General features: G+C 37.8%; 1 protein-coding gene across 1 annotated transcript; it reads right to left on the minus strand.

Annotated features, from left to right (window-relative positions):
- Positions 1–223: 223 nt before the first annotated feature.
- NDC1 (NDC1 transmembrane nucleoporin) lies at positions 224–12,809 on the minus strand (the record flags this gene model as incomplete). Its single annotated transcript, XM_010177619.1, has 13 exons — positions 224–287; positions 1,339–1,389; positions 1,626–1,744; positions 1,881–2,135; positions 3,218–3,373; positions 4,237–4,318; positions 5,609–5,701; positions 7,882–8,014; positions 8,637–8,688; positions 10,210–10,318; positions 11,557–11,695; positions 12,186–12,360; positions 12,708–12,809. Coding segments are annotated over 13 exons (1,530 nt in total), but the record flags the coding sequence as incomplete, so codon positions are not given.
- Positions 12,810–14,251: the final 1,442 nt, after the last annotated feature.

A 14,251-nucleotide genomic window follows, 5' to 3' on the forward strand; every position in this document is an offset into this window, starting at 1 on the left:
GAACATAAACTAAGAGATCTCGCATGGGATCTCAAAGCCAACAAGTGAATTAGATCTTTATTCATGTTGGTATCTGAAATGCAGTTCCATTTTAAATAGATTCAAAGATCATTCTTCCATTACATTTATAAAGCACAGAGCCCCAGAAACCTGTAATCAAATCCTTTTTGTTGTAGTTCCATGTGTCAATGAAGTGGAACACCTGGGAAGAGAAACTGCTTACCTTCCAAAGCCCAGATGTGCATTTGGGCATCAGAGAAGACAGCTTGGATGGAGGCTTCTGGGTGCTGAGAGGAAATCAAAGCATTCTGAATGCACTTTATAATAATATCACCAAAACTGCATGTTTCAATTAAAGTATTTACACATCTGATGGGGTCATGTCCCTCCCCTCAGGAAAGACTGGTGAGGCTGACAGATCTCGGGGAATACCCAGAAAAAAATCTTATCTTTTAAGAAACCAAAATTCTTTTTGGACAGGAGCTGCCCACAAAGCTATAGCTATGGTTGGGACTTCTAGAAAATAAAGCATATTAACTAACTAGTTTTCAAAGGCTAAATGGGCAAAACAATTCTCCCAGGCCTATTTCATGATCTTCCTTGCCCCAGTCTATAACTGATCAAAAAACTGCTGTACATGTAACATAAACCATTATCACATACAGAAAAGATCTGCATATAAAAATATAATCTCTACTTGTTGGAAACATTTAAATTGCTAAAAAATAAAGGCCTAAAGTAGGGGGGATGCTTCTGTAAAACTTAACTGAGTTATTGTTCAGTTATACTAAGGGAAATATCCAATTGTTTTTCTGCGTAAACACTATGCAAATTTAGTTTAAGTGTTCAAGTTCACCTGAAAAGTACTAGTAATATTAGTACCAATATCTCATAAGGAGAAATTCCCAACATTCTAGCTACCACTTCTCCCACAAAAGAAAACTATAAAGAAATCATTTGGTACACTGACCTAACAAAAAGTAGCTAACTGAATTTTTACATTAACTAGAAACCACGTCATCTTGCAATTAGTATGCCAAGGCAATTGCATTTCAGTTCTCAGTTGTGTTTTACTAGTACATGATGCTTTAAGCAAAATGCAGTTTATAATCAGATGAGTTCAAACAAGTATTACTATTCTTTTTTTATGCAGGAATGAAATATTCCTGCTATAAAACTCACAATAAGTACAAAGTTGTACTTATGGAAAACCTTAGATTACAAGAAAGGTTTTTGAACCATTACTATAAGCAAAAGGTACATAGTGCCAAAGCAGAACCCATGCTCATGCATTTCTAGTCCATGCTGCTCAGTCACAAAACGGAAGATCATGATTACCTTGCTGAAGAAATACATTATCAGCACTTGCTTTGACAAGAAGTTTTTTATCTGGAAAGAAAAAAAAGATTTAAAATATAATCTGTACTTATCTGAAGGCATGCACAGCTGGCCCTCCTCAACCCTACCATCATCTCACAGTAGAAAGGGATTGAGGGAAGGATTTTTGTTATGTAAGCTAGTTGAAGAAGGAACTACTCATTAACAAAAATTGAAAGTTCTTTCAGAAGAGAGAACACCTGAACTGCACTGGCTGCAACCTAACTGTACTGCAACTTTTACTCTACCTGTTCTTGCTTGTTCTGAAGCCATGTGTAAATAAAGCTTGGCTGTACTGCCTCACTGCCAACTCTTGCAGCAGAGGGCACTGGGAAGGATTCATGGTGGGAACCATTCATTTGCAGATCTACAAGAGAAATACAGTACCTTCAGAAAAACTGGCTGCTGTCACTTTAATCCCCAAGATACAGATTTCTGTTATTGACATGCCTGCTACACTTATGACTACAAGGCTAAAAACAGTGCTGTGGAAAAAGCTCTACCTGAACCTGATGTCCATAGCTTTGGTCCCCTTCTCCTAACATTAGGACTTTGGACTGATCCATGCCATGGAGAGCTTACATCCAGAATTCCCATCTTGCAATTTACAGCAGGTGAGCTGAAAGGTGAATTAACATCAGACCCAGGCGATGTCTTTAAAGACATTAGTGACGATTTAACCAGTGAAGACATGGAGGCTCTGGGAATTACATTAGACCTCTGTGACTGGAAAGACATGTCTTCTGCCACAACAGCTCCTAATGACAAAGAACACACTGCATGAAGACAAACAGGCTGGCACATATGAAGTAAAAAGATGGGTTTGCTATTTGGCTGCTATTTCAACAACCTATCATTAGACCTTTCATTAAAGGACATTGTTTCCACTATAGTTTTGCAAAGAAGTACACATCTGCATGAGCATGAAATGTTTTAGAAGTTCACCAGTTTAAGAACAGCAAGTGATGAAAAGGATCCCTGTGGATTTATTTATTTTTCTCCTTTTGCTAGCTAGAATTACTACACCCTGGTGTATATAACTGCCTAGAGCATGCTTTTGGGATTAAGTACTAGAAAAAAGGCTACCTATAGAAGAATGGCAATTCTTTCTGATTCTGCTTGGTACATAAGAAAAGGCACGTCAGTCACAAAAACCAAGGAGCAGCAGCACTTGAAGAAATTCCCCTCTGATGTACCAACAGTCCCCTGCTGCTCCCAGGGCACTTGTATCCCAGGCACTGACTGCTAAGGAGTCAATTACCTGGCACCCCTTGTGCTGCCAGGAATGATGCATAAGTCTGGCAGGTAAAACTCCTGAAATGCTTGCAGGCTGCACACAGCTCAAGAGTCAGACTGGCTTTTCTTATTCTACAGTGATATCAGTGAATCACACAAACCTATTAAAAGTCCCCACAACAACAAACCAAAACCTAACTTTACCATCTTAAACTAATCATAAGAGCAGTTCTGCAAATTACAAAGCATCTCTTGACAAGACTTAAGTTCTCCCTGTACCAGGTTCAAGCACTTACTAAAACTGTAATAATTACACTTTCTTAAATTCACGCAAGTGTGGAAAAAATACTGTATTTCGCATAACATCATGCAAAGTAAACAAACTGAGTAAACATGATCTTTCCAAGTCTTCTAGTTATTTTGGGATTCTTTCAACAAGAATACTTAAAATGAAATTGGAAGGAGAGACATTTTTAGGTTTGCATTTCTTTGCAGAAAACCCTGCAATTAATTTCCTCATCCCACTTAATTGAGATTAACGTACCTGTGTAATCTACTGGTACTTTCATGCTTTACAAACAGTTATGAGCGTTTCCTCACATACCTGGAGTCTGTGGAGATACTTTCAGCTCTCCTGCTGGCTGCTTTGCTCTCCCATTTGCTGCTGCAGCTTCCTGCTGTGCGATCAGCCTCCGGGTCAGATCACTCAGAAGACTCAAGCACTCCCTCGATATTGCAGTCCAGTTGTGCGGGTGCCCACCTAGCAGCATGCAAAAAAACCAAATGCAGTAGGTATGTTTAACCCAGATGCTCATCCTTGTATTTATTCTGACAGTGCCCATGTAGTCTCAGCATAAACTTCAAAGATGACAGCACCGCTCCATCTCTAAAAAGACACAGTGCCTTTTCACTGTGACAGTTTATTTGTACTGAGAGGAAGATGAAAACCCAGACTCTATCCTCCCATCAATGGATAACTCTGTACAAAGACTTCAGTGAAGCCTGCTAGGCAAGCAGGAATTGCAAGCAGTTCAGCCCATCAGATCTGAAATCACTAAACAACTCAAATGAACAAAGTTGTATAAATGGTGACGGTAAACAGTTCTGAAGTAGTACAAACACTAGAATTCCTGATGAGGTGTAACAAGAAGTTCCTGAAGGCTCTCAAGCAGTTTTAATTGACCTTCTCTGCCATACTTGTATATAGCAAGAGGCTTGAATACTAATTTAAATTACAGCCACTGTTTGCTTTCACCACTCTAGTGGTGAGTCACTATTTATGCCTGATTTCATCTCATCCACATCTGAACATTAGCTTTCGTACCCATCTGTTAGATTATTCAGTTTGGACTATTTGATTGGGGGTGTCAAGAGGACACCTGTGTTTCCTCGTGTCCGTCATTTAAATCAAACAACAGGCACCAGAATTTGTCAAGTTTAGTAGATGAAACAATATGAATATAGATAATTAAGTATCCTTTGGGAAAAGGCATCATAGAGATACTTTTACTTACGAGGTCTTCTGGCTTACATAGCATGCCTCACAGCATTAAATAACTTCTAAAAACATTTGACTAACACTTTAAAAAAAAAGAATCAACATGAAATAGTTTTTATAATTACCTGGCTGACTAAGGCTAAAGACTTCCTGTCGTCGAACAGGAGAATATTGGGAAAGTAACATCAAGTCTTGTAAGGCTAAAAACTACAAAGAAAGGAAAATGGTTTAGTGCACACAAAGTCCAACAGATTTCCTTAAAAAATGTAGTTATCCATACAAAAGCAATCCCTAATAAAGAATGAGTTCACACAGACTAAAACCTGCCGTGTAACAGAAAAAGAAAGGCGGCAAATGACTGCACACATCCCTAGAACCACTCTGGATGGGGTTGCTGAGTTAGTAAGAACTTCAGAGAACTTTACTGATAAGTCATTTCTTTGGAGTTCAAGATCTAACACCATTTTCTATCTTAACGGCTAACAGCTCAGACAGAAAGAACCCAAGATGCAAAAAAGTCTAAGGAAAAAGATGGTTTTTGCAACCAGAGCTCAACTACACAGTATGCCATACAGTACCAGACCTAAACCTGCTTTTTCATGTGATTAAGTAGTTAATGTGGCAAACCAAAAATAACCAGATTTCTCACACTATGCAAGACCCAGTTAAGAACGAGGCACTTTAGTAATGGTTGGGATTATAAATTAGGCTTCCTCTGCCTTTAACTGTGCTGTGCTCAACTCCTCCCCACCCATCCTTTGATAGTGCATCAAAGCTTAAAAAAGGATTCAAATGGATTGCAGACTATTATATCTCCAGTCTTATCAGAGATCTGTAATATCAGTAAATGTGGATTTTGAACGTGCAGGAGAAAACTCATCATTATTTACGGACTACTTCTTAGGTCTCCAATTTCTAAGTATTATAATCAGTAAATCCCATTAATTATTACCATAGTCAGATCAAAATTACTCTTCTTTACCCCCAGATTTTTAAATACCTTTTTAGTATTGTTTTTTTTAAAAAAGAAACCCAACTTCCAACATGAATATGGAAATAATTTTTTTAGTTTTCAAGCGAGAACTCACAGGTAAGAACTCAAATCTAAGCAGCAGTTAAGAGTGTACAGAGGTTTGACAAAACACCTGCTTCTCTGACAAGACTCAAAGAGTTAAAAAAACCCTGAATGTCACCAACCTATTGTTTTTGCATCAGTACACACTAATGTGCCTATGTTGTAGAGAAACAGATCTTACCTCTAACTAACCGAGTTTGTCTCCAGCTCAAAGGAACTCAGAGTGGTGGCCACCAGCAGATGTCACTACTAAACAAATTTTCACCACTAAGAGTACCTGCCTCCTGGGAGTGTTCCCAGGCAGCGTGGAAAAGCACTAGCACCTCCGCTCAAATAACTGCTACCCAGGAGATCTATTACATGCTTTGAAAAACACCTTCTCAGCACATGCCTAGCTGGAAAGACCGTGGGAATTCCATTACCTTTATAATGAGGGGAGGGTTGCTGTTTAAGATTTTAGGCAGGCACTGGTCTGTCTCCTCAGCAAAAGTTGGCTGGATAGGAAAATGATGTGTCTAAATATAAACATCAGAAGTTGTGTTATACAGAGCGAAATACAAGAAAACCTCATGAAAGACCACACCCAAGCTGGTACTTGCCAGATGAATGATGAGCTACAAAAGCACATACCCCATTGCTTCAACTTACTGTAAACTAGCTTGACATTTCTAAGATAGAAACACAAACTCCTTACGTTCAAAACTGTAAAATGTTAGAAAATCCAGATAGCTTCATCTTCAAATTCATAGCTGGGGCAACATATCATTTTGCAAATAAATTCCTCTAACCAGATACCCAGGGGAAAAATTAGTGACACCATTCAGAAACAAGATTGAAATCTAGACTGTAATGTCTTCTCTTTAACCACTCAGGTGAAGAACTGAGAGTTCTTTTACCAAATAATAAAATATTTTTTAATTCTTCTTGTGCACTGTTTCACTAATAAACTAATGAATTCTTATTTTTATCACCATTATATTTATATTCTCTGTTTGAACAGAATTTCTGTTCTTGTGGCTACAACATTTAAAACGTAAACAGCAATGATTAAATTGTATCAAACATTGCATCTCTAACACTATTTAACATGGACTAGTTTGGGCACAGATTCCCTGTCAGGTGTGTTACTGCACTCATTTTACACATCATAGATTTATTCTCCTCTGTTTCCAACTGCAAAATTGAAATCTGAGATAGCAATTGCTTTCAAATTGTTAGTAAAGTGACTTCAGGTGGACTAAGTTTACAGTTTCTTTCACGACTTTTCAGTTAACACTAGGCAAATATTTACAAACAGCTCTGGAAGTTTTTTAGTTCATTCAAAAAAAATGTGGATAAACAAAGCTTTTGTTCAACAGTCAAAAGGGCAAGGTCCATTTTATACCTTCACAGGATGTTTCTTTTGCTTTATAAAACTGTGGAAGACAATACAATAATTACAGGCACTGGCAGGCAGTGTTCACTAGTGCTTCAACTATTATCCTCTGAAAAAGGTTGTTCGCACCTCAGACCTGGAGCTGTCTACAGATTATGACACATTATTACATCAATTAGGCTTGACTCATTTTTAATCTTTTCTCCATGCAGTCACAACAACTAGACCTTTTTAATTAGAGCTAATACTCCAACAAGCACTGTATGCCATTTCATGTTTTGCCAGTGTTTTGCCAGGATTGAAACTTTGCTTTTTTTCCTACTAATCTGCAGTCTAGTAATGTTTAAAAAATCAAGTTAGATGAACACTTTTCTTACAAAGAAATATCTGGATTAGTCAATAAAGATCAAGTCTTCTCCAGTTCTTTGTTGGCAAGACTTTTTTTTTTTTCCTCTTCAATCACGGTCTCACATTTATTCTAACACCATTCATTATATATTTAAACACTCTTTTTTTAGCCATATTAGTTTCTGAATTAAAATGATGGAATGAAAAAGAGCAAGTGTCTTAATTCCCAAGATTGCTTGAAGTCTATTTTAATACTGCAGCCTGAATTAGATTAACATGTCTCTGCTTTGGAGAACTGTGTACTTTGATGGTTTGCTTGAATTTGAGATTTCTAGAGCTTAGCTTACAGAAAATTGGCACCATTTTGTTCTCTGTCGTATTGTAAAACTGGATTGAGAGCTATACAGTTTCTGGATGTTATCTTCCCATGTAACCTGTAGCTGTTTGTCACAAGTCTTCAGCTAGTCTCATACTCAAATACAAAACCACTGCATAGAAACACATGCAGAGACCAAGCTAGTAAGCTCAGCCAGACACACATGGGCCCTGTGCTGGCTCATCTGTCCGTACACTTAACGAGGACAAAGAACACGGTACAGACTCCCTGAAACACAAAGAGGTTCTTTGTCAGGGTGGTCCCAACAGCATCTGCGTGGATTTAGCAAACAAGAACAGGAGAAGGGAAACATGGAAACAGAAGTAGAGGAGTAAGAAGAGGAGGCGGAAATAACAAAGCAAATTGCTGTAAACCCATAAATTTTGTAAGCAGTGTAGGCTTGTGCTATAGGGAGAGAAAGGGAAGGCCAGTCAACCCCCAGGCCTCGGCTGTTCAGTTATCAGACATTATCTGTGGCACAGGCTTTGAAAACTCAAGAATTCCTAAGTTATTTCCTAGTAAAACTGCTTTTGAAAAGAAAGTAGCACCTGCAAAACACCAATGTTACACCTTTAGCACTGTCACCAGGTACTAACCTCTGTAGCATAGATTTTGAAGAGCAACCATGCAATGTACCAGGTAATCAGAAGAAATACACCACATAACCAGGCATGGTAAAACAAGGAGAGATCCAATAAGCCAGTCAGGGAGTCAAGGGGATGCAATTTACTGCAGATAAAACAACCAAGAAGATACAAGTATTTTTATTATGAGCTGTTACAGTAGCAACAAGTGCAAGAATAAAGTTGCCTTTTAAAAAAAAAAAAAAGTTTCTTAAAGATGTTTGAGATACCACTTCTTTGATTTTTCAGTAACTATGATGAAATGAAGTTAAGAAAAAATAATGAAATTAAGGAAAAGAAATATTAAATAAATAAGAACGATTACAGTTTTAGTCAATGAATGTATGAAGACTTCAGTTTCCCTATTTTAAAACAAACGGTAGCCATACAAAAACAAAGATATGCCTCCCCCCAAAACACAGAAAAGCAGATAACACACCTGTATGAGATTTGGGGAGATCTGCCTTTCTAATATTTAGAGACTTATGAAGATGAAGGAAACCTGAGAGTATTTCTTAATGACTATCTACAAGATGGTTCCTCCAAGGGGATGTTGGTTCCTTCTGGATCCATTTCAGAAATACCCGACACTCCCCACGTTCTGTGTGCAGAGGCAAGGAACCAAGTCCTACCACACACAAAGAACCAACTGCTAAGCTGGATTTCTTCAAAGGCAGCAGCAAAGGGAAATATTCTTCTGCAAGTTTTCAGCACAAGGTAGTACCTACCTGTCTATACGAAGATCCATTGTGGTACTTATCCACACCTTTGGGATATAACCTAGGGGACCAAAAAAACCCAAACCACTGAAACAACTATGACACTGCAAAACACATGCACAATAAGCCAAAAAGACAAGAGTAGGATGCATGTATAAAGACAAGAGACTGGTCTTGTAACACACGTGCACGAGGAAACAATCTGCCTCTTGGTTTGTTTTTTTTTTAAGAAATGGAAACAAGAGAATGAAAAAAAGCTTGAGGCCAGCAGCTGTACATTGAGATATGTAGACCTTATCTTTTATTGCTACTTCTCAGCATCGAGTTATTTGTGTTTCCTCACTAACAAAAGAGGTTCAGTAATAATTTAATGTTAATTTTCACCACAGCTCAAGCAGTAGCAGAGTGCTTTTAAAGTCTTCATGGAAGCTGATAAAGAACCACTGTACTTCTAATTCATCCCCTAATGTACATAAAGTGGGAATAATTCTAGCACATTTTGACGTTGTGTAGGAGGATAACTACAACTGCAACATAAAAAAACCCCGGGTTTTTAGAAAGTCCAGTGCAATCGCCTTCATCAGCACAGATGATTTCACAATCATTTTAAAGACCAAACTGCAGTTCCATTTGGGAGGGAGCCATACGGCCTTTGTCTCCCAAGTTTCCTCCAAATAATATAAAAGGCACTTGAGAATAAAGCCAAAGTGCTAATTTTTACTTTAAAAATAGTGAAAATACAGCAACATTACATATAGTGAAGTCACGCCCACTGATGGTACGTGAGGTTCAGCTCTGTGATGCTCCATTTCCAATACCAGGTGGTGGAAGGAGCACGAAGGCACGAAGATCTTTACACATGTTAAAAAAATATTTGGGAATACATAAAACATCCCTGCTTTATAACTCCCTACAAGTTGTAAGGTTTGATTCCGCAGATCAATATAAATTACAGACTAAGCCAATTAAATGTTTCTACTTATTTATTTTATAATCTTTTTGCCACAAATCAGGATGGGTATGTAAACAGTGTCCCAAGTATCAGGTTTTAAAAGGTACACTTGTAAACCATCAGCTGATTATAGAGTTTGGAAGCTCCTTTTATAAGCAAGTTATTTCACAGCTGCCTGCAACAAGATTTCCTGCAAAGAAGAGATCACCAGAGACAACAGTCTGTGTTTTGGTACAGTGACCAAACACAGACTCCAGATTAGAAAACTATTGTTCCCCACTCCCTTCTCCTTACAGTACTTGTCATCTTGTTAGAATGTTATCAGCTAGACAATAAAGTCTTCAAGAAGGTGTTAAATCTCTTTGGAGAAGAGACATTACTCATATTCTAAACAACCTGTGAGAATTGCCACCATGCAAATATCACTATATAAACCCCACGCCTTTTCTCACCTTTTTAGGGAAGTGTCAGATCTTTATTTGTTTAAACAATCTATCTGCCTTCAGCAAGTTCTGTGGAAGGCTGAAAAATTGTGTAACAGGCCTGACTGATTAAAAATAAACTTTTCAAAATACAGAAATTGAAAAAGAAAAAAAAAAAAAAAAGAGAGAGAATTTCAGGAACACTTACCAAAAAAGTAATAGGCAACAGAGAAGTTTCTAACAAAATACAGCGATTCTGCGCAGCTGTGCTTGACGAGGAGAGGCAAAGATCTCCTGAAACGTAAGTACTTGTATTGCTAAAAACCAAACAACAATCTAGTTTAGTATTCCACATTCAGAATTAGTCAATGAAATGGTTACAAAAAATAATAATAATAAAAAAGGACAAGATACTTGAAAACCTGAAGTCCAGATTATTGTTAAAAGATTAGTTTATGGCAATTCCACATGTTACACCTATATTTCTTCTCCTGGTCTCTTTCTGCCTCTTTATAATAGTCACTCATGCTCACCCCTGTTCCTGCTGTGACACTAGGAAAAAGGACACCGAGGTAAACTGACTCTATACACAGGGGAACAAACTAGAAGAATGTTGTCTAATGCAAAGTAAACAAAAAAAAACCAAAACCAGCATATTTAATCTACTAGTTTTCATTTAGATTACAAGAGTTCCATTAAAATACAGGGAAAATTCAGACAAGCATGAGTTACAGAGTCAAAGAAGCCTCCAAGGAGCTAAATCAGTGTAATACTGATGCCCTTCTTCATACAAAACAATTATACTTCATTCCAAATGACCAGAGCAACTCATCTGACACTACATACGAATGAAATCAAAGTGATTTAGTTTTGCACTTGGCTAAATTGCATTAAAAAAAAAAACAGAGAGAGAGAATTGACAATATTAAAATTATAGAATTTTTAAAAATACTTTAACTACAGCACTGCCAAAATGGTGCTTGCTTTGCTGAAAAACTGAATGGTCACAACTTAAATGTTTTCCAATAATAACCTCGTCCAAAGATACCTTTTGCCAAACTGGTTGGACTTTGTAAACCTGGGAATCATGCAAAGCTAACGGCTGCTGTGAGGCTACAGCAACAGAAGATGATGTTTCACAAGCCACTCCTCACCATTTTGGGTTGGTGCACATTTCTGTGGGGCTGCTGGAGCCCCCTCCAATGAAATAAATGGCATTTCAGTTTTCACAGCACTACACACACGAACAAGCTTTGGATGCTGAGCTTTAAGCAAGATTAATGTGCTATTTAGACTTTAAATTATCTGGTACTGAGTTACAACAGATAATATGCTTTCTTCTTCTCAGGATTTTCAGCTTTTAGGTTGTTAGGTTTTGTTGTCAGTTCCTGAAGTTAACATTCAGTTTGTGTATACTGTTTCTTTCCTGAAGTGTACACTTTATCTATTAGAGAAAGCATGCCAACAAGCAGCTGCTGCTGCCTTATTAACAAAAAAAAAGGGCTTTTTTATTTACTTAGACAGGTCTTTCTGCAAAGGTGTTTAAATCTCTTACCTGTATGATTGGAAATGGCAAATAATTCATATTGTTCATAAGATACAAAAGACTATAACTGTATCCCATGAAAGCTCCAGAAAGTAGAAAAAAGAGGTGATACTCATTCAGGCACATCTGAGGAACAGCATCATCTAGGCTAAAATCAAAAACTTAGAATTAATTCTGAGTTTAAAAAAAAAAAAAAAGTCATTCTAGCCTTAAGAAGTGCAAATCATGAGTCTGATTTTGTTTTCCTGATCAGTACATATGATGATACCTCAGTAAGCTTTTTCTAAAGTAGGAGTCCCACCACTTAACTTTGTAATTGATGCATGAGGATGTTTCCCGTGTTTATGAAGTATGTCACCTTAACCAGGACATCAAGACTTAGTTCAAGTGACAAACAATTTGTCACTTCCCATGAGGAATCCTGGCAGTTTAGTTTCTCTGCCTGTTATTTCTCCATGCATTGTAACATTTACAGAGGAGGGTATTTCCTATCCTTTAATAAAATATAACAACATGTATTTTTTTTACTTTTGATAGTCCTCTAGTTTTAGTTTTTTGTTTGAAAGAAGCCATCAGTAAATACACTTTACAACAGAAGTTCTTCACATAATTTATCATTAACACACACAAATGGTTACCTCTCTGAAGGTGTGCAGGGCACAGCAAGGAACTGGAACCTCCCTTTTGTCATAACTGCAGCGCACCAAGACACCAGCATTCCCATGACAGCATGAGCAACCGAATGCATCACTTGCTGAGGGTGAATAACTTTTCCTATCAGTGCTAATCGAGAGCATGGTATTGAAGGCACAACTGCAAGTAAAAGCCAAAAATGAATTTTCATTACTTACCAATAAATCCCTTCATTTAAAAAATACCCAAACAAAAAAACCCCATTGTCACCAAAGAACTTTTCACAGTTGGAATTAGTAATTAAATGATAAAAAAATTAATGAAGTGGCTCAGCTAAGAGGGTCTCAGCCATGAGGAAAGCAGGAATCTGGGATGATTTACGTAAAATAAGCTTTGTGTATCAAGTATACTAATTTAAAAGGAAATCTAACAACGTTAAGTACATCAAATGTAAATACAAATCTCTTTAAATGGTTATCCTATTTAATTCAGGTACAACAGACAGTTCAGCAATTTACATAACCCACCTGCATAAAACTCAGCATTGAAGATGCTTATTACCAGTATCACCACAGACAGAAGGAGGATACAGAAGATGACATAGGAAGCATATAAATCATTGAAACAATCTAAAATTAAAAGAAAAATATATTATTGCTCAGAAGACCTCAGTAGCACAACAGTGACACGTTAAGTAATGAAAAAGAACACTTAAGCAGTTCACAATCACTAAGTGCATCAAAGGGAGTATGTTCAATGGAGTCTAATCACACACCAAATCTGCCCAGCTGCACAACATTTCTGCATAAAAACATATTTAAATTTCACAGAAACTGTTTTACACCTTTAAAACTGGGTTTCTCATAAGTGAATGCTCAGAGTTTTGTTTAAAATAAAAAAATCTTTCAAAGTTAATTAAACCATGGCTCAACTGACACAGCTCCCCTCCATTAAAAGGTAAGAAATTCCTTACAGACTAAATTGCTTTTGAAAATGCAAAAGCCTAAAAGAATCAATCAAAGGGGGAAAATAAAAAACCAAGCCTCCCTGCTGAGTAGCTAAATGATCACAGGTATCAAGGTTCCACCTAAACATCTCCCAATTTCCTATGTGTGCACTCAAGAGAAAGTTTTTCTCACCATGCAGAGCTGCCACTTCAGGGATTTCCCTTGTGAGTCAATGCACCGAAGTTAGAGGAAATTTAAGCTCTTTACACAAACAGCAGCTGCACAGGGTAGAAAGAGGAAGTGTGCCCTCAGTACAAGAGAGACATGGCCCTGCTGAGGCAGGTCCAGAAGAGGGCCACAAAGATGGGAGGCAGCTCTGGGAAGACCCTACTGCAGCCTTTCACTACTTAAGGGGGACTATAAGAAAGATGAGGACAAACTTTTTAGCAGGGTCTGTAGTGACAGGACAAGGGGTGATGGTTTTAAACTAAAAGAGGGAAGATTCAGACTAGATATAAGAAATTTTTTACAATGATGGTGGTGAGAACCTGGTCCAGGTTGCCCAGAGAGGTGGTAGAAGCCCCATCCCTGGAAACATTCAAGGTCAGGTTGGACGGGGCTCTGAGCAACCTGGTCTGGATGAAGATGTCCCTGTCACTGCAGGGGGTTGGACCAAATGAGCTTTAAAGGTCCCTTCCAACCCCAACCATCCTATGATTCTATACTTCGAACAGAGAACTACAGCACTTAACCTATTTTTTCTCTGAAGGACATACTTACATGAGCTTGCAACAGTTATTTCTACCTAGAAAGAGTTATGGCTGTTATGGTTATAAGCAACACAGAAACTCCCACTTCAGAGCCTAAAGACCATTCAGAAACAAAGCAGAGAAGTAACACAATGCCACAGGCAGTTCCCATTATCTGAGACTGAGCCCAAAACAACAGATAAGGGGAAGAAAAACCCAGGGACATACAAACACCTGACTGTAAAAAGACAAAAACATCGAAGGCGCCTTCTCAAGCGTGGCAGCAGAAACGATTTTATTTTATAAACGGATTTAGAGTATTAATACGCGGTCACTTCATGTAACAAAGCACTGACACAGCCGCTGCTGTGGCCA

This window comes from Antrostomus carolinensis, unplaced genomic scaffold (genome assembly GCF_000700745.2).
Source record: "Antrostomus carolinensis isolate BGI_N321 unplaced genomic scaffold, ASM70074v2 scaffold49581, whole genome shotgun sequence".
NCBI classification, from domain to species: domain Eukaryota; kingdom Metazoa; phylum Chordata; class Aves; order Caprimulgiformes; family Caprimulgidae; genus Antrostomus; species Antrostomus carolinensis.